Source organism: Nesoenas mayeri, assembly GCF_963082525.1.
Source record: "Nesoenas mayeri genome assembly, chromosome: 20".
In the NCBI taxonomy this organism is placed as follows: domain Eukaryota; kingdom Metazoa; phylum Chordata; class Aves; order Columbiformes; family Columbidae; genus Nesoenas; species Nesoenas mayeri.
In genome coordinates this window covers 1,313,425-1,337,775 of record NC_137569.1, presented here as the reverse complement: position 1 = coordinate 1,337,775, position 24,351 = coordinate 1,313,425, and the positions used below count along the sequence as shown (strand labels likewise).

The window sequence follows — 24,351 nt, the reverse complement described above, 5'->3', positions numbered from 1 at the left end:
TGGCACTCAGCTCCTAATTGGTTTGCTTAACACTCTGCTGCTAAACTCAGCAGAGGATGAGGAATAAAGTGCGCTGGACTAAGGGCAACATCATTAGTGCATCATCAGGAGGGCAAAGACACAGGTCTCCCAACCTCCCAGAGCCTCTTGCTGGTACCTGGGGCTTCATATGAACCGCTTGACTCACCACATTGAGGCAGGGGAAGCCTGGACCAGCACTGCAGGGGACAGCAGGGGACATGTCACCACTGCCAGCCTGCGTCCCGCCTGCCGAACCACGGCAGGTGAGGGCTGGGGAATTTACAGACCACGTCGCAGCAATGAGTCAGAAAAAGTGGTATTTAATTATGGTATACATTAAATTAAATGTCATTCTGAATATTGGTCTCCAATTCATGATGACTTATTCACCATAGGGCAACTCCTATTAGTCCCAGCAAGGGTTAGGGTCCCACTGCACGAGGCATTGTACAAACACAGAGCAAAAGAGCCTTTCTTGACCCAAAGACAGCATCCAGTGGTTTTCTTTTTAGCAGTGGTCATCCATCCATAGGCACCTCTGCTGCTCTCCACCTCTCCAAGTCATTCTTAGCAGTCAGCACAAGCTGCCATTCCCAAAAACTTTGCACAACTAGGGAGCATTAGATGCACTTCTGAAGGGCCGTGGGTACGGAGGAGCTTGTGTCTCATGGGAGGGGGGCGATGCCTTTTGCAGCTTCTGCAGCTCCGGGAGGCAGGACACGGGCACCCAAACACCGCGGGGCTCTGGCCGGGGGGATGGAGCCCCGTGTCCTCACCGCAGAGCGGGGCTCGCTCACAACCTGGACATCTCACTGCAAAGCTTTTCCTCCAGGAGCCGCTGCCAGGTGGGGACCGTGGGCTGGGGGGGTCACATCAGAGCCCAGCGCTTGTCCTGCTGTCCATCTGCAGCCCAGAGGTGACACCACGAGGACGGGAGCATCGTGTTTTTCCATAAGGATGGAGCCAGCAAGGCTCATCATCAACCGGCTAATGGAAAACGCTAGCGGTGGGAAATAAGCCACCCATACTGGCCATTTACTGGGCAGAAGATAAGGCAGTAACTGGGCACCCAGTCCCTTCCACACCCCAAGGAGGGGAGGACAGGGCGACGGTCTCTGAACTCCATTTGAGGAAGATCCTACCAGAATTTCTTGCGGCCTCACTCCTCTCTATAGCAGCAAATGCTACCGGCTCACCTGCGAACAGCCAAAGCTGAACGGTCTGGACGTGTCAAGCGGGCTGCCGAGCGCTTCCCGACCCCGCGACAGCCCACGTCAGAGTCTCCAAAAGCAGAAGAGTCCCTTGGGATCATCCAGGACCCGCCGGGGCTGCGCTCGGCTCACCCCGCACCCCTCCTTCCCGCGGGACGTCACCGTGGGGGACACGCGTCTGCCTGTCCCCCCGCAGAGCCCAGACCGGTGCTGCCTGCCCGGCCCCGTGCGTAGGCCCAGCTCTTTGAACTAACTCATTTAAAGTAAAAAAGAGAAATACAAAACCATCCTTAGCTCTGACCTTTACCAAAGGAAAAAAAAAAAGGAGAAAGCGAAGAGATTTCGGGAACAATATATACAGACGGGGGAATTGCACTTAATTACAGCAGTTTACATCCATTAGACAAAATTTACCTCTTTTATATAAATCTCTATGTATAGGAGTGGGGAAGGGTGAGGATGGAGCAGACTGTACCTATATTTACAGTTTAATTGGCTCAGTTCGACAGCACACGCTATTTCTCCTTCCAAATGCCAAGTAACAGACCCAAGTCTCTCTCAGTCCGTCGGGTGGAGGAGTACAACTTAAATATTATCCAGCTTCCCCTTCTGCCAGGTCCCAGCACAGCTTGTTCCTCGCTCTCGGGAGAGCCAACGGCCTCTTGGAAGGCGAATACTTATGAAAGGAAAACCAAAATCCCCAAGACACGTCTTGGAAATACTGCGCGGAGGGAAGGAGAGGCAGGGCCCGCGGCACCCCACGGGTCCGGGCTCGTCCCTGCGGGATGCGGCAGAGCGACGGGGCGTCCGGAGGCGCCGGCCCCGCTCGGGGTCGCCGGGCTCCTGGCTGCGGCGCTGGGCTTCGCTGCGGCGACCCCCCCGGGCTCGGCGCACGGGTCTCCAGCAGCACGTTGGGGAAAATCAGGTCCCGTTGCTATGAGCGAGAGCAGCGAGGTGTGGAGCATCACCAGGCTTGCAGGGGACACTGCGGAGGGAGAGAGCAGCGCGGTGACTGGTGGGCAGGTGGTGGCAGGACTATGGGGGGTCCAGGGACACCGCAAAGTGTTTGGAGGCATCACCTCTCACACCACCCCGGGACATTGGTGGTGCCACACGAGCCCTGCTTGGACCTGAGCCCTCCCCAGCACCCATGAGGGGGACACAATGGGAAAGTACTTTCTGAGCCAGATATTACCACCCCCTCCCTAAAATAATAATAATACAAAAGGGCCTGTTTGTGCCCAGCTGTGGCGGAGATGGTGCCGCGCAGCCCAGCGGCGCTGCCAAGAGCAGCCAGGTGTGAGGCTGAGCCCAGGAGCTCATGCTGGGGTGGGAGCGGGGCTGGGGACCACGGGCATCGCTGTCCCCCAGCTGCTGCCACCGGCGGGGACAGAGCTGAGCAGCCTCCGCCATCGCATCCGTCCCACCGCAGCAGCTCCTTCTCCCTCCCTCGAGATGGGCCCCCCACCTGGGGTCCCCCCCAATCACCAGGGGTAGGGGGCTGGGGGTGACCTTGCGGGCTGGAGCACACAGCAAACATCGTAACGTGGAGATAAGGAGACGCCAGGAGCCTCCTGCGACATGTCATTAGGGACGGGCCGCGGCTATCAGGTGTTTGCTAACGTAATAAAAATGGTGGCTTGGCCTCAAGCGTTGTCAAAGGAACCAGGAGGTATTTGCCCCTTTCAGGTCTAAACAACAACATCTGATAAGCGACCCCGCAGCATCAGGCTGTGAGGGGACAGCCGGGGGGACTGCGATGTCCTTCCAGCCTCTGTCCCCGCCAGCGGGACCGGGAGCAGCCGGGTTTGCAGGGTCTGGTGCGGGAGCTGCAGGTGCAGAAGAGCTGCTGGAGAATGATGGAGGCTTCGCTCTGTGCTTTGCAGGAGGATCCCTCTCCTCTTGCAAAGCGGGGTTGCTCAGGAGCAGCACCCCAGGACCCAGGGCTTGGGGTTTCGTGTGGGCAGTGCAAAAATATTTGGGCATTTGAGCCACTTGGGGGCTGAGGAGCATTTGCAGGGCAAGTTTGCTAACAAAAGGGGCAACTGCTGGGAAAAAAATACAAATCAGTGTTCAGGGATGCATTTTTCCAGCTTTAGCTTGAACATGGAATGGTTGGTAGGAAAAGAGGCCCCAGGGGCTGGGAGGCTGCGCTGGAGGACACAACCCCAGCTCCCTCTGTTGCCCTGTGCAGGGGGACAGGAGACAGATGCTGCCCCAGCACTTGCAGAACCAGCCTGCGCTCATTTGTCACGTACAAGGGGCTATGGGGGTGTCCCTGTGGCATTTTGCACCCACCCATTACAGCAGCCACAGGGGTCTGGCCCCAGCTCCCCCCTCCTGAGCCGCCAGACCTCCTCCTGCTTTAATTAAAGTGCAAAAGTGTGATGGAGGGGGAAAATCGAGGGAGCCTCCATCACCCCGGGCAGTGCTGGCGTCAGGGTCGGCTGATCGCCGGGCAGCGGGGATGGCCGGGCGCTGTCACCCAGCCAGGGACATTTCCTGAGCGCCCTGGGCTCCTTTGGGCCGGTCCCGGCATCAAAGGCCGCCCGTGGTGGGGGGGACACGGTTAATCAGGGGTGGTTCGGGCTGAGCGCCCAGCAGATGGGCCGATAAAGCCGAGCGGAGGAAATGGTGCTGCCGAGGAGCCGGGCCTGACCGCCTCCCGACCCAGCGCCAGATAAATGTCACCGCAAAGCGCTGGAGCCCCATCCCAGCTGGGAACAGTGGTGTTCATCACCCCTTCCCCGGCACGCCAAACCCCCGGGCAGCTCCCCTTCTCCCCTTTGCAGCCCCAGCCTCTTCCGCGGAGGGGGCTCTCACAGCAATCCCACACTGTATTTACTCTGTGGTCATTGCAGACATTTTTTTCCTCTCCCCTGTCAAACCCTGGTAAGAAAGTTTATCTGAATGCAAGTTCAAGGCTCTCTCTTATTTATCTAGCAATCAATAAGGGCCACATATTTCCCACAGTCCCCAGAGGTGGCTTTTAGAAAGGGACTATTGTCTGAGCAAGGCTTCGCACACCTGATTTGAACCAGGATAAGTCCTGCCTTATGTCCTGCCTTATGGGCTGGGGAAGTCGGGGCACATCGCAGCCCAGCTCCTCCACTCAACTCCAACCGGGGTCGATTCACCCTGAGCACAAAGGCACCAAACCCTGCTTGGTCCTGACCTTCCCAGCCCAATCTGAACCCCAGTAGGATGCTCCCACGCTGGGGAAGTGGCCCCAGGGATGAGCATGGTGCAGCCGATACCACCACCACAAGTCCCCACTGTCCAGCACGGGTGGACCATCACCGCAGTCCCCATTACGCCATCCCCAAGCAGATTTTCAGACACCATGAAGGGGCTGGGATGAGGTTTTCAGTGCTGGAAAAGCAGAAACAGCCCCGCTCCACCTCCACACACCATTCTGCGCACCCCGGCCATTACCTGCTTACTGGAAGACATATTGGTCAGTGTGCTGATGCTGCTGGTGTCTGTCACCACCATCGCCGAGGGGAAGCGGGAGGTATGGGAATACTGGGGAGGCTCCTGTTTGTGTGCATACACTGCGGAGAGGAGGAGACAAGCAGCCGTCATGGAAAAGCAGGGGCAGAGCATCCAAGCGCCACACTATGTATGGCAGGTTGCAGGGTGCTGGGAGGGAACGAGCATCGCGGGGACATGAGCGAGATAAAATGAGCCACTGAGAGAAACCACCACCTGCCTGTAAGCCACCAATTTCTCAGCTACCAGCTCGGCCCAGCCTGGTGCTGGAGCAGGGCTGGGGTGACGGATGAGCCCAAGGGGTAAAGCCAGATCCCTTCAGGGCACAGCAGGGAAGCGTTTGCTTTGCAGGGAGTACAATGGGCCTGGCCGCCTCCTTCGGCAAAGCATGTGTTATAGCAATAGGAACTCAGAAGGAAAAATGAAGTTTGTACAAAAAACACCGGTGGGGGCTGCAGCCCACCTGCGGGACAGCAGCGGGGCCCTACAGGGGATGTGACACGGTGGTGGCTCAGGGGAAGGAGAGGACAGGGCGAGATGTGGCCACCCTGCACCGCCTGCATCCCGCTCGCAGCCCCGCGCTGGCCAGTATCCGCGGGAGAAAGGCGGCAGCCAAGGGCATGAGCTCAGGCAGGAGACAGCAAGAGGAGAGCACAAGCCTGTTTTCCATCTGAACTTATTTCCCAAGCTTTTCCCTTCATAGCTACTGCCCGAACCCTTACTGTGCGAGTTCTGCAGCTGGGTCACGGTGGCCATGAACGGCTGCTGCGTCATATGGCTGGGCGACTGCTGCATGAGCGGCTGCTGGTGCGGGCTGTGCAGCTGCTGGGAGAACTGCACCGGCTGCAGGGCCGCCAGGCTGCCGGCAACGCTGTTGATCACGGGCACGCTCTGCGCCTGCGAGGTGTTCAGACCTGGGAGCAGGGGGAGAGCAGAGCAGGGATGTCAGCGCTGGTGGGAGCAGATGGGGTGTCCCCATCCCGCCGTGGGAAGGGGGCCCACGCGGGGCTGAGCTCGGGGTGCAGCGCTTACTCTGTGCGATGGCCATGACTCCTGAGAGCGGCGTCATGATGAGGTTCTGGGACTGCTGTGGGTTGTGGTGGGACAAGCTGTGGATGTTGGTCAGGGTGCTCACCGGGGGCAGCCCACCCCCTGAAACGGGGATCTGCCAAAGGAACAAGGCAGGACAGCCCCCATCAGAGCCGCAGCCGCGGGGATGCTCCCGGCCTCCTGCCCTGCCTGCCTCGGCAGGGACATTGCGGGGGGTCAGGAACAAACCCTCTTGAGAGGCAGGACGGCTGCAGCCTCGCTGGGACACCCCAGTGCAGCTCCCACCGCCCGGGGCTGCAGGGCCCGGCTGAGATGCTGAGCCTCACGTTAATCACCAGCAAAGCAGCAGCAGCAGGAAGGATTTTGCTGGCACCGGCTTCCAGCTCCATCAGAGCATGGCGCCAGGACACAGCACATCCCGAGACTTTGCCTTTTTGTTCCCCAAGTCCAAGCGCCCACTCTCGGGGACAGCTGAGGACTCTCAACATTCAACTTCCCACCCTCACAGTTGTAAAGTGGGAAGTATGAACGTGGACAGGTAAAGAAAAAAGACAGAAAGCAGATAGAAAGCACCTCACAGCGATGTTCCTCATCATCACTTTTGCCAACAGGCAGGGTGCTGGTGGGATGGGGCAGGCGCGCTTGGCCAGAGCCAGCTGCTGGGATCTCGGGTCAATGTTCAGGGATCGGACACACAAAGGCACTCGGAGTGTGTTCAGGGGACTGGAGCTGGTCCCCACCACAAACAGGGGCTAAGTGCCTGATTTCTTTAATTGCTGCACATTCTCCTAGTCCCTTTAATTAGACCCCTTGCACTGCACAACCTCGATCTCGAGCCATCCTTTCAGCTCTTCGTGTGACACTTCTGGACACCAGCCCCAGCGCCTTGTTTATTTTGCCCATGTGAGTTGGAGATAGCCCCGTTGCAATTGAAACAAATCCATCAATAAATTCCAAAGCCCAGGAGTGACTCATATTTCCTGATCCGGTATTTTCCACTTTCAAAGTTTCTTCAAGGCCAGGTTACACCACACTTGGCTGCACAAGTCAAACAGCTCGCGGCAAGTGCGCGCTGCTCGCCCGCAGCCTGGGCTCGTTTCGCGGTGGGTTTAGACCCAAAGCACTGAGCCCAAAAGAAACTGTCCAGAGACTGCACGACTAGAGAAGACCCTTCAGTCCCTGCATCCTGGACGGAGACCCTCCGGCACCACCACGGCTCAGAGCAACACCGGGGTGTGAAAGAGTGAACCACCAAAGCTTTCTGCAGCCTCAGTAACGCTCCTCCCTGCACAAAGCCATTGCCTTCAGAGGCTGCAACTTCCTTGGCAGCTCTTGGTTTCATGTGGGGTATTAAAGGCACATGTTTACTTACTAGAAACCACAGCCTACAGCATATTTTTATTAAATCACTAGCAAGCACTAGCTAGCCCTGCCTGAAGATCAGAGATAAGCTGGCAGAGCTGCATGCGGCCGAGGACCGGCGCGGTCCCATCGGGTGCTGTGCAACGCCCGTGCAGGAGGGACAACTCTGCACTTTTGCTGCTGCATGTCTGCCTACCGCACTGCAACAGGCCGCTTTCCCAGCTTAATCCGCTGCTTTTCCCAGTTTAACCCGCTGCATTTCCCCACGGCTTTCTCCCGTGCTGCCCAGCTGCTGTGAGCTCCCCCGGCCCCATCCGAGGGTCCCTCCAGCAAAACCCCCTCAGACGTGGGCCATGCAAAAGGAGCTGCCAGGGGGGTGCTGGCAGCCCCCGCCACCGAGCTCTGCATCGCTTCGTCCCCAGGTCCCCCACCCTGGGCGCTCACTGCCTCCTGCTGCCTTTAATCCTGACTCATTTTATGACTCCAAGGCTCAGGGTTATGAGGCTCAACACACCCCTGGGGAGATACGGGTGCTCTCGGGGTGGAGGGAGCGTGTGGGAAGGTTGGGGTTTCGCTTGGCAACATCCCCCTGCTTGGTGGGGGACGCTTGGCTCTGCAGGGTCAGTGTCGGAGCCTGAGGGGCTGCATGGGGACCCTCGTGAGTCAGGGAGCAGCAGAAGGAGAAGCAAAATTAAATCCCGCCATACTGAGGGAGGGGATGCCGAACCCGCCGCAGCCACCCAGCTGTGCCAGGAGACAGATGCGACAGCCCAAGAGGGCCAACCCTCCGAAAATGGAAGTGAAAACCGAGGAAGAGCGGGCTCGCCCCGTCACCCAGTGCCATGTTTGACTTTCGCTTTCAGCACAAAACCTCCTCCCGGAAAAAGCAGCGGCCGCACGCAAAGCTCCGGCAGCCAGCTCCGAGGAAGGGCTGCGCTCCCGGCCCGTCCTCCCCGTCACCTCCGGCCCCTCCTCGCCCCGCTCCCTCAGGACTCCTGCAAAGGGCGTTGTGCCAGCCAGGCACCCACAGAAAGGAGCAGCCCGAGCGCTCGGGCATTGCAAACCCAGCCCAGACCTGCACCCACAACCACTTTTTTGCAGTGGTTGTGCAGCACCCGTCATGGGAGGCATCAGGCACCCTGTGGGGATGGCAATGTCCCATCTCTGCCGCCTGTCACCACTGGTGTTTGCCCAGCAAAGCCCTCGCAGCAGAGCCCGAGCAGGCGGGGATGGGGACGGGGACAGGCGGGAGGTCTGGAGCTGGCAGTACCGAGTCAGATGCCCTGGGACAAGAAGGTCCCTGCTTGCAAGGAAAGTGCTTCCCCGGAGAGACTCCAGACTTGGGAAGGGCTCCGGGAAAAAATAATGAATGAGCATTTTATCAATACCCATGTCATTGGCAGGAGAAAACAAACAGTGATCCACCCAGCACACATTCAATCCGCGAGGCATGCAATCAATAAACCCCGAGCGGGGCTCTGTCAGATTTATGGGCTGCGCTCGGAAAACACGCCGTTGCCCGCCGGGGCGCGCGGGGGCCAAGTGCCGCCTTTGAGGCGGGCGGTGGGGACGGTCGCACACCCGCGCCGCGTCCCCGTCCCCACAATGCCCCATTGTTCGGCTCGGGCCGCGTGTGAAACCCGGGGAAAGCGTGTTTGCTTTGCCCGCTGGGCCCTCTTATCTTATCAGCGCCGCCGCCACAATAGCCCAGGTGTACTCACCATTTTGCCGTCGGGAGAGAGCAAACCGTGGCCCGGGTCCAAGCCGGCCGGGGAGACCTGCTGCAGGACCGCCTGGCTGGTGGTGACCATGGCACCGCCGCCATGGTGGCTGATGGCCCCGGAGGACGCGGCCGCCTCACCGCTCGCCTGGCTGTACCGCACCCCTGCAAAACATCACCAGGAGCTGCAATCACCCATGGGCACCTTGGTGAGGGTGCCCTGGCTGTGCCAACAGCCCAAAAGTGGCCCTGCCAAGGGGAACCCCCCAACCCTCCCCAGCTCCCTGATGTGCGCAGCACAAGGATGCAAAACAAATGGGTGAGCTCCTAAACGACACCTTTGAATGACAAGGGATGGCACCAGACAACATGTCCCTCCCTTTCCAGCTTCACCCAAACCCCATCTTCTGAAATTACAGCCAGAAAATGACAGTGAGGGGTGCTGAGCGCCCACGCTGCCCATGGGTCCCCACGCTGCCCATGGGTCCCCATGCCGTGGGGTGGAAAGAGCTGCTCCCCAGGAAGCCCAGCCTGGGCCAGGGACACCCGCCCTCATCCCTTGTGCTTTTGTTTGCAGCCATGGTGCAAATCCCTGTGATGTCCCCACAGCTCTCGCACACCATCCCGGGGACCCTGAGCCCTGGGGAGCGACTCTGCACAGAGCTCTTTCCTCGCAAGGCCAGCGCTGCCCAGCTCCCTACAGTGACTCCTCTCGCTTTCTTCTCAGGCCCTTCTGCATCCGATTTCCCTCTCGACAAGTGTATGATTAACAGGTTACTGCAGGAAAACAGAGGGACCAGACACATACAAACCTTCAATCAGAGCACAGCCCACCACTGCCGAGAAGGGAAATCTGGCTCAAGCACAGGTCTTCTGTACAAATATATTTAATTTGGCTAAAACGCCGTGCACTGATAACCATGTGATCAGCCATGTGTCATGGAAAGGCATCTACAGATCACAAATAATTAACTGAGGAAAACCCACGGGAAACAAAAGCATCTTTTAAGAGACTGCCTTGATGACTACAGTGAAAAGCCATTTATTACGAGGAGTCCAGCGCTGTGCTTGCGGCTGGGTTCACTGAACTGCCCCGGGATCGAAGCAGATGATGGACAGGCAGACAGCCCGCTGCTCTCCTGGGAAAGAAACCCATGGGGTGAAGCCCACCCTGCCAACCGAGACCACCAAGAGCATCGCCCACCCATGAACCTGGCCGCTGCAGAGTGGCATTGGGGATGTTTCCCCAAAATGACCATCAGCCAGAATAGTTCTGCCTATGGCAGAAGCTGGTGGCTTCTCGGCTGCCCCAGCACAGCTCCCAAACCCGCCCCGGTAAAGGATGTTCCTCCTGGGATTTGGGGGGCTCCTTCTCCCAGGTGCGCGAGGGGAAGGGCGGCCGCAGGCTGGCTTGGCAGAGGATGCTCTAAGGGCTACTCTGATAACCGCTGAATTGAGGAACAGGAAAGAAGTAAGAACTTGAGTCCAGAAGCTTCCACAAGCTCCAAAAGCACCTGCCAAAGTGCAGATGGCTACTCACACCCTCCACCAAAACTACAGCAAAGTCACTCTTTAATCACCTCCAAATTTTCCCCATCAGCTAGTTAAACATGCCCCACAGATAGGAATCTCCCCGCGATGTCTGGTTCCTGATCATTTCCCAGCAGACCCCTTTTATCCCTGATAATAAAAGAATGTCCTCTGGCAGGTGGATATTTGCCGGTCCGAGTGGACGTCCCTGCCACGCGCAGGGTAAACATTACCCAACCGGGGCACTGTCACGCATTCCTCCCGCGGCCCCGGCCCCGTGCAGCGTGTGCTGCGGCCGCTGCCGCCCGACGTCCCGCAGCGCGGCTTAAACAATGCGGGGAGATAAAATAAAGCCCTTTCTTCTGAGCATGATCTTCAAGATAGACAAGGAGCACAGGCGGCTCCTCTTGGAAAGAAAATCAGAGTTCTGCTCAATCTTCAATCTCTTTTGGGTTCAGTGAAGCTTTCAGTTAAAAGAAAAGCCATTTGAATCCCCAGATCGTGGTTTACCCAACTGAGGATGCTTGTAACCCACGAGCCAAGACACCCGAAGTCATCAAGTTGTCTTTAAAACATACGCAAAGTTAAAAGCTGATGTTAAAGCTTTTCCCTGCAAGCCAAAGGACTACGCTGTTATTGTGTGAGAAACAATAACCAACGCTGGGATTGCCAGATAATCGGGTGACCGAGATTTTGGTTCTCCAGATAAAACCACTGAAGACTCCGAGTCTTGATGAAGATTAACCCTCCTGAGCAGCGCGAGGTCGGGCTCCAGGCACGGCAGGGGTGCCCAGCCCTGGGAACCAGCTGTCCCCCACCATGGGGGGGGACAACCCCTTGTCCCCACCATGGGACCCCCTGGGATGGGGCGAACACGTGGGGACGGCCCTGGTGGTTCACAGGGGGACACAGGGGTTTCCTCCTGGGGCTCTCACAACCAGTGATGCCCAACACAACTGTTCTCCCACCCCGCGCGAAGAGATTTACTCCTCCTCAGCCTCTCCCCGCAGCCACCGGGAGAGGAGCCTGGATGGGGATCAGCGGGAACGGCCCTGGCAGCAGAGCCTTTCCTCTTTAAGGCTTTTCTGGTTTTTACTGGAGCTACAGCCGTAATATAAAAGTCTGTTTATGGGACCCAGCTATTGTGCGGCCCCTGAGCTGCACTGCCCGTGAAATGTTTTACTGCTTTCCCGTGTTTCCAGACAAGCCGCAGGGTCCAGCTCCGGAGCCTTAACCCTGTGTTTGAGCCAAGGGGGATGGGGACAGGCAGCGTGACCCCCAGCTGGTTGGGGGTCCCATGCACCCACAGCTCCCAGCAGCCAACCCCAGCACCCTCTGACTTCTCAGAGGTGCCCAACCCAGCTTTTGTGGTGGAGAGAGCAATGGGGGGATTTGGGGCAATGATCAATAACTTTGCTGTTTTCATTGCAAGCTTGTGCCATTTTCTAGGTAGACACCAGCCTGGTGTCTTTGGCAAGCGAAAGCAAAGAAGCAGCTTCGTTCTCTTCTTTAATTCATATTGCTATGATTAAATTGTACTTCAAAAAAAACCCAAAGCAAAACCAAACCTCACTGTACTTGTAAATGTATTTCCCATGCAGCAGGAGCCCTGGCCATTGCATGGCACGTCCCAGCCTCTGCTACTCACCAGTGTCTGGCTGCACTTTTGCCTGCAGCTTTGCAAACATCCCGCAAATCACCAGTGATACCCAACCCCACAACGGCCCAGGGCGCTCCACGCCTGCTCAGTGGCCGCAGGGACTCAGGGACTGCCCCCCGACTTGGGGGAAAAAGGCCATTTTGGGGGTCACGCTGGACTCAGTGATGCTGCAGCTATTGACATGGTGGGAGCAGCCGGGTGGGTGACGGGACCACTTCACCGTCCCAAACGCAGGTCCAGGCACCTCTGATTTCAGGCTGCCACTCAAATTGTCCCTAAAGTGTTAATCTTGCTAAGTTACAGAGGTGCATAGTTTATATCCATTATAAACCTGTTTATGGGGACTGGACCCTCCCATTTTGCTGCTGTCATAAAGTCCTAATTACCCCCCATAAAACGGGGAAAAGCTCCTAACAGTGCACTGTACCCACCAAGCCCCACAATGTGCCCGACAGTAAAATATTACAACCACTGGCACCGGGTCCACAATCAGAACCAGCACATACCCCAAGGAACAACGTGTAGGATCCAGATAGAAACTGAAGCACCTCTGGACCGAGGGTTTATTGACAGGCTTTTCTTTAAGAGAAAGTCAAGACGCTTAAGTTGGCCTTTGGGTTTAGAAAGAATCTCAGGGTGGTACCGAGTTATTTTTGTTATCTACATCTACAGAGATATCTAAAAAATATAGATAAATGCTGTACATTCATATGTGTGTGTGTGCACTGATTGCTCTGATACTCTGATACTGCAGCGTAGGTGCTGCTGGACAGAGGGATGCCTTGAGCACATTTGGGTGTAGGACCCCCCAGGAGGCGCTGGTGGCGACACCGTGACCCCCAACCACGGGGATGGGGATTCGGGGGGTCCAGTGGGCACCGGGCAGCCCTTTGTATGCAGGACGAGGCGGGGGGTGGCTGGCGAGCGGGGTGGCGTGTCACCTAATCTCGTCAACGCGCTGATTGTCTGCGGGGCTCTTGAAGATAAAAATGGCATAAGCCAGAGTCTACGGCACCAAGATAAAGCCCCAAGTGACCTTCAAATCAAACGGAACCAAGATCACTGATAATACCCCCTAGGAAGGGAAAAGTCCAGAGTCTGAGAGAAGCCTCCAAGATAGATAGGCTTTAAGTATTTACCTCCAAATAGTTAAAAACTACGGCTCCAGGCCTGACAGATGGGTCTCCCAGAAGAGGTTGGGAAGATGTTTGACTTTTACAGCTCTCACCCCTGCCTGGCCGTCATTGTGCCCTTTTGCAAGACCCCGCTGACGTCCCGAGGAGCGGGCGATCCCTTTGTCTGCGGGCACCGGAGCGGCTCTGCGCTGCCCCCCACCACCAGCCCCATCGTTTTGTGCCGGGGGACATCCCGGGGGGGACAGGGCAGGACGTGGGCAGCGTCCCAGCACCGTCATTAAGCTGTTAAGGCATTGAGCGCCCCAGCCGCGCGGTGCAAGGGCAGTTCAAATCCCAGCATGGGCAGCCCCGGTGGGGTCAGGCAGGCAGTGGGGACAGCCCCAGCACAGCCTGCACCCCCAGGCAGCGGGTCCCCCACCACTGCAAACGTCTCTTGGAAGAGGTTTTAGCGGCGATGGACTCAGTGATGCTTTGGGAGCTGCAAGCCCGCCAGACCCCGCTTGGACCAAATGACCCCAAAGCGTCGCCACTCAGCTCTGCCCCTGCCCGTCACCCCCAAACAAGACCTACAACCCCATGGGCACCCTCACCATGCTCACCTACTCCTCCTCAGCGAGGCTGATGGATACGACCACCAGCCACCAGTAAATTCCTACGGCCGAGCCCTCCTGACCCCTCCACTGCTGCCGCGGCCATCACTCCTGCCCTGCTCAAAAGCCCCTCCGAATGGGCTGTCACCGGCCCTATAGCCGCGGCCGGCTCCTGCTGGCCACCGCTCCAGCGGGAAAATAAAGGTTGGGGCTTAACGGCCCTCCAGCCCCGAGATAAATGCCCGCGGTGACGGGAATTGCCATCCCCTAACAGCAGAAAACAAAGGCTCGCGAGGGGTGCCTGCATGGGCGCTGCCAGGACGGGGCACATCAAAGGCAGGGGGGTTCGTTCAAAGCCCCGGCTTAATTGTCAATTAAGCATGCACGGGGGGGCGGACAACGCCATGACAACGCGGGGCTGCATGCTGGTGGGGTATTGTAAAACCCGCCGGCCGACACTGAAAACAGCTGATTTTGCTGACAATGTGCTTGTAGGGCACCTTGTAAGCAATCAGCCGGTGACAGGAGGGCAAACGTCCTCCCTGTCCCCACCATTGTGCGGGGCATTCCTGGGGCAGGGTCACATTTTGGTCACCGCCGGCTGGCCATATGTGATGAGCGGTACCCGGGAGCGGGGTCGGATGCTGCCTGTCCCCCACGGGTGGCAGCGGGGTCGGATGCTGCCTGTCCCCCACGGGTGGCAGCGGGGTCGGATGCTGCCTGTCCCCCACGGGTGGCAGCGGAGTCGGATGCTGCCTGACCCCCACGGGTGGCAGCGGGGTCGGATGCTGCCTGTCCCCCACGGGTGGCAGCGGGGTCGGGTGCTGCCTGTCCCCCACGGGTGGCAGCGGAGTCGGATGCTGCCTGTCCCCCACGGGTGGCAGCGGGGTCGGATGCTGCTTACCCACCCAGCGCTGCTGCATCCCCCGGGTACCACTTCAGGAGCTGCTCTCACTTGCTAAGGGCCAGGGACCCCCGTCCAGCCACGGACTGGCACTGTCCCCAGCTCCCAGCCTCCCCTCCCCAGGCTCCTTGCCCTTCCCTCAGGGACTCTTTGCCACATGGGGTTATTTTAATTTGCCTTTGTAATGAGCTGGGTGTGTGTAACGAGCCAGGCAGGGTCATTTCCAAGAGGCGGCTGGTTTGAGCCTCCCCGGCCGGGCTGTGCCGGTGCCGTGGCCGAGGGGGGATGTGGGGGCAGTTGGGGTGCAGCCCACACGCTGACCCCCCTGCAGCCACCTTGGCGGCAGAGGGCAAGAAGGGGGACAATGGGGATTGTTCTCCCAACAATGCCTCTCGCCCCACGGCGCGCCACCCCCACCCACCCTGATTAGCCCCCTCCCCGGGCGTTATCTCCTGCTTAAATCCCTCGGGAGATGTCTGCTCTCCCCAGCCAGCTCCTCGCTATGGGGCTGGACCACGGCGGGGAGAGGTGAAGGTTGGGGTGAGCCCTGCACCCCCCAAGTAGCTTTCTTCACCCACCTCCTCCTGCTCCAGCATGGGGACGGTGCAGCACTGCACACCCATCAATGCTGGGACACGCTGCTGCAGCTTCCTACGGGCTTTGCAGCATCACCTGCACACTCTCCCACCCAAAACCAGTGCTCACCAGTGGGCTGCACCCCAAGGCCCCAGCGCCAACACGTCAGCCTGCCTCCCTGCCCTGCCCAGCACAGCCTGCACGGGGACTCCACTGAATTCGACCAACCAAGCAAATGCTGATTTATCCCTGGCAGGGTGGAAATCCAGCCCCCGCCATGTGGCTGGCCCAGCCGTAACGCTGCAGCCACAGCCCTTGCTCCTCTCCACACCAGCATCACTTGTTTAAGCTGCAGCAGGGACCAGGATGACCATCTCCCTGCCTTGAAGGCCACCCATGCATGGCCCCAAGGGCTCAGCACCCCTTTCCCCAGCAGAAACAGGAGCCAGCGCCTGAGCAGCCCCGCCGAGGTCTCACCTGGCATTTTGCTGGGAGGCGAGGCGCTGGGCTGGTTGTGGTGGGGGGAGCCGTGGGACAGCAGCAGGTTCATGCTGTGCGGGGGCTGGCCCGAGCTGTAGGCGTCCATGGCCAGCTTCTGGCGGAAAGCCTCCTCCTTCCGCCGGTTGGCAAACCAGTTGTAGACGCGGACCTCCGTCACCAGGTTGGAGCCGAGCCCGTGCGCCTTGGAGGGTGACACCCCTCGCTGCAGACACTCAGCCCTGCGGGGGCAAGGGGACACGCTGGAACAGGGTGCTGCCGGGGGGTCCTCTGCCAGCACCACTGGGACGGGGCTTCGGGGAGGACAGGTGAATTTGGGGGCATTTAAGCTCTTCCTAAGAGCCTGCCTGCTCTTTGGAGCTACATACATTCTGTAAAAGCCAACCCTGCACCCTCTGACTTTGCTGTAACGCTGCAGCAACCCCACAGCATCCCTGAGCATCCCTGAGCATCCCTGCAGCATCCCCGCTTCAGCCTCATGGTATTCCCATGGCACCCTTGCTGCATCCCAACAGCATCCCCATGGCATCCCTGGCACAGCATGAAGCTCACTTAGCCCTGGCCACCACTCAGGTGGAGAAAACAAGACAAAAAGGGGCCAGGAAGTTCAACAAAGCCGAGCTGCGAGCTGGCAGCCCGGGGCTGCACACCAAAAGCCCAGCATCATATGCAGTTTTCAGAACAAAGGCTGCGGGGCAGGCGTGGAGGCGGCAGAAGGTGCGGGACAGCCGTTACCTGTTGCATTCCTCCACCAGAACCTCACGCTCCTCCTTGCTGGGGTTCTTTTGGCGGTCGTAGGCTTGGTACAAGATTTGCTGGGAGGCCGGCCCCCACTTGAACCGATTGCGCCGCATCTTCTTGCTGGGGGTTTCGGAGCAGACGTCGTCGAGCTGGGCAGCCCCTTGGTTCTGCTGATTGAACTCTGGAAAGAGAAACAGCAGCTGATCCTGAGTGCTTTTGTCTGTCCTATTTCCACACCCCTGGACTGTCTGGTTGAATTCTGAAAGAGAAAGGAGCAGACGTGAGCCGGCCTGTCGCCGCTGCTCGGAGGCACTGTCCCGCACCCCCGTGTCCCGTCCTGCAGCACCCCCAGCCCACAGCCCTGGCATGGTCTGGAGTGAGTGCAGTGCCCCCCACACCGGCTCTCTGCCCCCCAGTGCGTGTGGAACCCCAGGAAGGGGGTGAGGGAGTTGTCACCGTCCCTTGGGGACAGTGTTTAACAGGGAGGCAAGTGCAGCACATGCATATTCACGGGCTGGGTCTCTGACACTGTGCACTTGTTTCGGGTGGGTTTTTGGAAGCCGGGAGCCAGGCGGGACAACAGCAAAGTCCCCCGAGAGGGAACGTCTCCCGCTCCCGTCCCAGCGCGGTGGGACACGGCCCCGCGCCCGGGCAGGCACCAGAGGTGACCTTCCCCGGCGTCCCGCCTCAGAACCGGCGCTTGTCACCGCGGCAGTAAACGGAGATTAATGGGAGGGTTTTATTATTCTCAGTTTTGCAGGGGAATTCTCCCTCTTTTTATAATGGCTTTTCCCCCTGTGACAAGGGGCGAAACGAAGGGCAAGGCTGGAGCGGGCTCTGTTTGCTCTAACGTCTCAAGGTGTGTTTTCAAAGCGATGGTATTTGGTGCTAAATCCTTTTCTGCACTTCCCATCCGCTGTATTTTGCATCCTTTAGGAAGAGGGGGGCAGAGCCCTTTGCAGGGGGGTCAGGGCCCCAACCTGCAGCTCAGTCAAACACCGGCTGCTTCCAGCAACAGGGACCGACCCAGGGCAGGTGGTGGGAGAGGTGCACAAGAGCAACAGTTTGTGTACTTGGTCAAAATCATCTGCATTTCAAATAGCACATGCTGCCCCAAGACCGTGCTACACATAGGAGTAATTTACAGGGGTTTTTTTCCCCTTTTCTGTCTCTCTACTTTTTTTGCAAGTAGTTGCAGAACATGAGCAGTTTTAAGAAACAGAGAGGAAAAGGGGGCAAAGGTGGGAAAGGCATCTAACCGCTTTCCCAAATAGAATACTGTGACCAAGAGGGGCTCTGCCCTGGTTTTCCTGCACCTTAAATGCATTCTACTTGTAAAACCGTTAAGGGGAAGATGCTTGGCTGCTCTTCACCCAGCTCCGGATACATCGGGTGCCCACGGGCAGGACGGGGACACGGGGACCTCCTCTCCCCCCTCCATCTCCAAAGGGCGAGCGCTGGTGCGGGTACTTACGGCGGAGGATCTCCCGCTGCTTGCGGACGTACCACGTGTACAGAGCGGCTCTTTTCTGCGTCTTCATGGGGGTGCCCTTGTTGAGGTGCTGGGAGAGGTGGGACTGGTTGAGGCCGGTGACATCCACCACCTCCCGCTGCGGGATGTTGTGCTGCTGCATGTAGCCCTTGATCATCTTCGCCGCCCGCCACGGGTCCTCGCTGCGGGGAGGGAAACAAAGGGTTAATCTCTCCTGGGGGGAGAAAGACACCTGGTATTTGCTTCTTCCCATGATGGAAACCCATTATTATTATTCTGAAATGTCTTTCAGGACACAAGATCCTTCAAGCGCGTGTCATGGAATCAGGGACCCCCGTGCGGCCACCAAACCCCAGTCACCCACTTGCCGCTTTACCTTCTCCCTCCCATTCCTGCAGGGAAAACCATCTAAAAATCTCAATATTCATGTGAAAGAGACCCTATTTCCACCCTCCCGCAACTGCAAAACGTAGACACGGGCCATATGCAAAGGGCTGAGAAGCAAAGGTCAAACCAGGAACACAAACCCAGGCAAGTCCCTGAATGGAAAACCAAAACCAGCCTCCCCCCCAATAACTTTAACTCGTTCTTGAATATTTTTAAACACTTGAATTTGGCTCCTGCAGGATCCAGATGTAAAATGACTCTTTCCTAAATCTGCATTGCTTCGGTGTCTTTGGGGTAACTTACACCAATTTAGGGAATAACTGAAATACAACCAAAAATCAAAACGCTGCCTGCGCCTTTAGCTCCACCGAGAGCACAGCGCGGGGGCAGAGGAACCCGCCAATGCACCTGCGCTGCATTCAGGAGCCCCAGATTTATTCTGCAGGACACTGGACTAAAACGAAACGTTTTAATGCCAAAAAATCGGAGTGGAGCCTGAACCTGGTCACAGTCATGCACTCAAATAATGCGATACTGTATCGCTGCGCTTGGAATAACCGTCCGACCGCTCTCCCAATTCATCACTTATTTTGGATCCTTCAGCTTGTCACGGGAAAAGACAAAAAGAAGAAGTATATTTCTTACTTTTTTGTCCCGAATGCAGCATGAAAACAAAGCTGGTTGGATGCAAAGCAGAAGCACCCGAGAAGAGCCAGCGCGGCGGGGGCTTCGTCACACCCCCAGGCAGGAGGGGCCGGGGGCTTCTAGAGATGCTGTCCCTGCGCTCCATCCCGCATCCCCCATGCAGGGGAACCCTGCTACACAGCGTTGCAGAGCTGCACAGACACACGGACACAGCGACTCCCGGACGCCCGGCTGGGTTGAGCACGGCGCAAACAGAAAAGCCCGTTCCTGTCCCCAAAACGCCCGGCAGCGCGTGGCGGGGACACCGGCGCTGCCGTCCCTGTGCCCAGGGGCTGCCCGCGGCTTCTGCCCTGAGTGGTTCGTGTCACCCAACTGATCCGGCTATTTACTGATTAATAATAAGTTAATGGAACGGAGCTCATTAGCGTTTCTAACAGCGGGCTGCTTCACAGCTAAGCCAAGGGCATCGCTTTCCCAGCGTTAAGTCTCGAGCCAGTGCAATAGAGCACGCTTAAAAATTTAAAACAAGTAACTTGGGGTTACAGACATGATTTCCAAATTGAAATAAAATTGAGAAGCGTTTTGGCTGTAAAAAAACATGTGAGAATTAGGAAAAAAACCCCAAATTTTCCTTCATTTTCTTAAGAAAGGCTTCACCTTGATATGTCCAGCTTTTCACACTTACATTTTCAAAACAATTATTCAAGTCTTCATTTCTCAGCAGTGATTTCTCTTTACAAATCAAATTGACCGTATTCAAAAGGGTTAAACAACCTGAAACCAAACCCAAACATTTTGTTTCATGTTAAACAAAATGTTTGGACTTGACCCAAAATGAAATGTTTGAGTGTTTGTTTGGCCCTTTTTTTTTTTTTCCTTTTCTTTTTTGGTTAACCTAAAAAGCCAGCGGGGAAAACCTTTTGATTCAACACAAGCCCATTTTTTTTGGTTCTGTCACCAAAATGGAAAAAAGCCCATTAATTGTCCAATCTTTACCAGGAATTTAAGTGCAAAAAAAAATTCAAACATCCAAGCCGGGAGCGCTTTGTAATAGGGTAAAACCAGTTCAAAGCCCTGGCTCCGCACTCATTGTCCACCGAAAGCAAGGAAAAGCTCTTTTTCCTCGCACAAAATGAATCCCAACGAAGCGCAGCCACAGCGCAGCCCGAGAAAGGGGCATTTCCCACCCCACGCACGGGTCGGGGCAAAGCCCGTCCCAATCCCCAGGGACTCCCAGCCCCACTCACCCCCTTTGTCAGCCTTGAAAACAGGTAAATACACTCCACATCCTCGGAGAAATATGCCAAGAATTTATACAGATGGATTATAAACCCGCTCCCTACAGAAATGATCTATCTAATCTGCATCTCCCTGTGCACACAGGGAATCGGCGCGGGGAGCTTTGCTGCGCCCGCCGCTCCCCACACATTTCGCAGCCGCCTTGGGGTATCTGTGGCCACGTCCCCAGCAGCGGGCGGCTTTCCCGCGGCCCCCGGGATCTGGGTGCTCCTGGGATCTGTGTCCGAGCCGCGGCGGGTGGGACGGGGCAGGGAGGGAGCCGTGGGGCGTCTCGCCCCAGAGCCGGGCTCCATGTGCTGCCGGCACCTCTGGTCGGGCTGTGCAAGAACCCGCCGTGCCAGCCCGCGGTGCGGCTGCGGCCTCTCTGCCCCCGCATCGGCTGAAGCCCTTTAGGCACCGTGAACGAGCCCAAGCAAAGGTGCCGCTCGCTGAGGAGCCGCGGCAAAGCGCTCAGGACCGCGGCACCATGGCAGGCAGCTCCTGCCCATGCAGTGGGTGGGTGGCCAAGCCTGGACCACGCTGCAGTCTTAGGAAAGGGCAGCGTGGACACAGAAACAGCCCAAGACCGAGCTGGCCCTGGGGTCAGGAGGCTGACACCAGGGGAACAGGGGCAGAGGGGGTTTAGCCCCTGTGCGTGGCTGCAATAAATGGTTCCTGAGTCCCCTACCCAGCTCCCTCTCCAAGTACAAAGGCCTCTCTTAGAGCAAACACGAGCTCTTTGCAAAGGCTCCTCAGGGACATGTGCCTGCTCTTGTTTGCACCAAAGGCAAACTTTGCACAGAAACACCTGTGGGAGCGCAGCCACCCCAGGACAGATCCTGTGCACCCCCACTGCCAGCCTGGGCACCCCCGGGGACAGACGCAGGCAGCAAGAGGAGGGACTGGGGACAGGCAGGAGCACCCAGGGGTGCAGGGCTCAGGCTACGCAGGTGGGGTGGGAACCCAGCGGACAAGGCCTGCAATGATTTCTCCCTTGCACAGAGGCTCTTTAGCACCCAGCGTGTCACAGCTGAGCCCCTCGGCAGACACGGGTGCTGCTCCCCAGCCCTGTCCCCAAAAGGCACCATCTGTGCTGCCAGTACCGGGGCAGGCCTGGAGACAAGCACCGTCCACACCACACACCATGGCGGCGTCCCCGTCCCCTGCCAGGCCCTGACATGGCACTGCCGGGGCACCAGGGACAAGACCCGGCGCTGAGCCTGGGCTTTGCGGGCTGGCAGAGGGTACGGGCAGGATCAGTGCTGCAGTCTGGCTGCCACTGGGGCATCAAGACAGGTATAAAAACTGCAGTGCCAGGTGAGGAGGAACACAGAGGTGCCCCCACTGCACCCGGGAACGGCCCCCGACCTGCTTCTACCGTCCCCGGGTGCGCTGTGGGGCGACCCGTGATCGCCCCGGTGCCCCGGCTGCGGGAGAAGCGCCGGCTGCCCCGGCCCCGCTCCTCACCCCGGGCACGGCGGGGACCCGCTGCCGCCCGCGCCCCGACAGCCCCGGAGCTGCTCCGCCGCGCCCCGACGGCGGCCGCGCTCCCTGCGGCACGGCCGGGACCGGAGCGGCATCCCCGGGACCGGAGCGGCATCCCCGGGACCGGCAGGAGCCCAGCCCGCCGCCGTTGGGGGTTTCCTCCTTCCCCCCTCCCCGCCCGGTTTACAACTTCGGCAATGAATAACCCGCCGCTCCGCTCGCCCTAATCGCGGCCCTTTGTGTATTTTTCTGTTGATGATTTATAGAAATAAATTAATAACACTCCGGGCTCCACGTGCTGCAGTTTATGTTTTATCTCCCGGCGCGGACGGAGGGCGGAGGGACGGAGCCGGCGGCCGCTCCGAGTCTCCGCAGCCCGGTACCCCCGGCCCCACCGCGACGGCCGGGCTTGCAGCACCCGACGGGCCGGGAGGACGCGGCCGGCGGGCACCGGCCTCCCTGCCCCAGACGCGGCCCCTCTTCCTGCCGCTCCCCTCGGCAGCCGGTTCCCGGCGCCTCCGGCTCCCCGACACCGCGGGGACCGCGGCACAGCCCCGCCGGGCCAGGGCGCACCGGGACCTGCCACCGGGATTAACCACGGGGCTGGAAGGGCGCACTGGGACCCACCACTGGGATTAACCACGGGGCGGGAAGGGTGCACGGGGACCTGCCACCGGGCAGGACGCACCGGGAACGATCCCCAGGGAGGGCGCTTAGTGCCAGGGCCGTCGGATCGGGCACCTGCGGTCCGAGTCCGGCGCGCTGCAGAGTGCGCCCCGTCTCCATCCTGTCCCCACCGGTACCTGATCATCCTGTCCACCTCGGCCCGCTGCTCCACGGCCTCCTCCGTGTTGAGCGCCTGCAGTTCGCGGAGGATTTGCGGTGTGTCGAAGTCGTCGCCGTCCTCCGAGCCCTCGTCACCGGAGAGCTTGCCCTTGCCGTGCCCGTTGGCCAGCGGCGGGAAGGCGGCCTTGCCGTCGGGCGGCCCGCCGGGGGACAGCGGCAGGCTCTCCAGCTTGACGCCGAAGCCGGCGGCGGGCACCATGTCCTCCAGGGCACGGATCAAGCCTTCCTTGGTGGCTCCGGAGCTGAGCAGGGCACCCAGGAGCTCCCGTTGCAGGGCGCTCAGCTGGGACACCATCCTCCCGGGCGCCGGCGGCGCGGCCCCGCCGCTCGCCCCGCGCCTCCCGCCCTCCCTGCGGCCGCTGCCGCTCCGCCCCGGCCGGCGGGTGCTGCGGGGCGCGGGCCGCCCTCTACCAAGCCATGACCGCCACCATTAGGCAATATACCTTATGCAAATCAGCGCCGACAGGCCTCTCCTCCGGCCGCCGCCCGGGCCCCCGCGCCCCCGCCCCGGCCCGGCCCTTATCGCCCGCGCTGGGACGGACTTTGCCCGCGGCCGCCGGAGGCCCCGGAGGAGCGGTGGGGAGGGACGGGACGGTGGCCCTGAGCGCTGGAGCCCCCGCTGCCGTCGGGGGGCACGGTCCCGGTAGCAGCCGCCCGCCCGGGATGGGGCCGCACTCTACCCTCCAGCACCGCGGGCATCCCCCGCCCCGCACCGGCACCGCTCTGCCCGCACCCCCGGGCCGGGCTGCAACTCCACAGGGGGCTCAGCTCCCTCAGGTGCTGCACCCCACGCTGAGAGGGGTCCAAGTTGAGAAAACTCCCGCCAGACCCCACAAGGGAGTTTTCTCCATCCACCACCATGCAGGGACCCCCACCCAAGTGGGTGTAGGCTCTAAATCACAGGAGAGCACCCCGAAGACAGGGGTTTGCAATAGGGGTCTTGGCCACCACTGCAGACCAACTCTGGGGACAGGCGCAGCACAGGCTGACCAAAGTTTAGCTGTACAGAGCACAGAAGGATTCTCAGCAAGTGAGCAAAGGGGACCCTGCAGGGACAGGGGTGCTCCAGGGACACGACGTCCCCATTGAACCTTGGCAAGCATCTGGGACGGGAGCAGGGACCAGGGTTGGAAGTGGGCAGAAGAAAAGACACAAGCTGGGCTCTGGGATCTGAGTGCAAACTGCTTTTCCTGATGCTATAAACTCACTGAGGTTCCCCCTCACAAAAAAATCAACAAATTCACTTAAATCAAAGCAGGCATGAATATAAGAGACACCACCACACTCAGAATACAACTCAGAATACACACGGGCCTGTGACTCTGCAGGGGAAGGCAGGGCCAGTATCCAAAATCTCCGGTCATGACTCCCCAGCCTCCCAAAGCACTTTTAGTTCGGTAGCCCAGGTCCCTGTCACTTTTGGCTGGCACCTGGATGTCACCCTGGCTGAGGACAACAGCTTTAAACCGGCTTTTCCAGCCCAGATTCAGACTTCTACGAGATACCAAGAACTGTAGTTACTTGCCCATCTCAAAAGCCCTCAGAAAATCCTGCCAGCCACCAGCACCCATGGCAGAACCCGAGTGCTTCGCAGTGTGGCCCTGGAGCCCCACGGGAGCTGTGGGTCTCTGCCACTGCTGGCCATGTGTCCCCCTCCTGGCAAAACACTTTAGGGAGCTGGTGGCACTTTGGCTTCCAGCAGAGCCAGGGAGAGCAAAGGGAAAAGC

The 24,351-nt window shown here is 58.9% G+C and overlaps 1 protein-coding gene across 2 annotated transcripts; it reads right to left on the bottom strand.

The window, feature by feature from the left end:
• Positions 1-2,196: 2,196 nt before the first annotated feature.
• Positions 2,197-22,919, bottom strand: HNF1B (HNF1 homeobox B; the record flags this gene model as incomplete). Of its 2 annotated transcripts, none has more annotated exons than XM_080356944.1 (9): positions 2,197-2,217; positions 4,668-4,786; positions 5,447-5,638; positions 5,757-5,889; positions 8,858-9,021; positions 15,730-15,971; positions 16,486-16,750; positions 17,966-18,165; positions 22,582-22,919. In XM_080356944.1, 9 exons carry the CDS (start codon positions 22,917-22,919, stop codon positions 2,197-2,199), a joined length of 1,674 nt encoding a protein of 557 aa, XP_080213070.1. The 2 variants fall into 2 exon arrangements, with proteins under 2 accessions (XP_080213070.1, XP_080213071.1); XM_080356945.1 differs by having other exon boundaries at positions 16,486-16,672.
• Between the last annotated feature and the right edge of the window lie 1,432 nt (positions 22,920-24,351).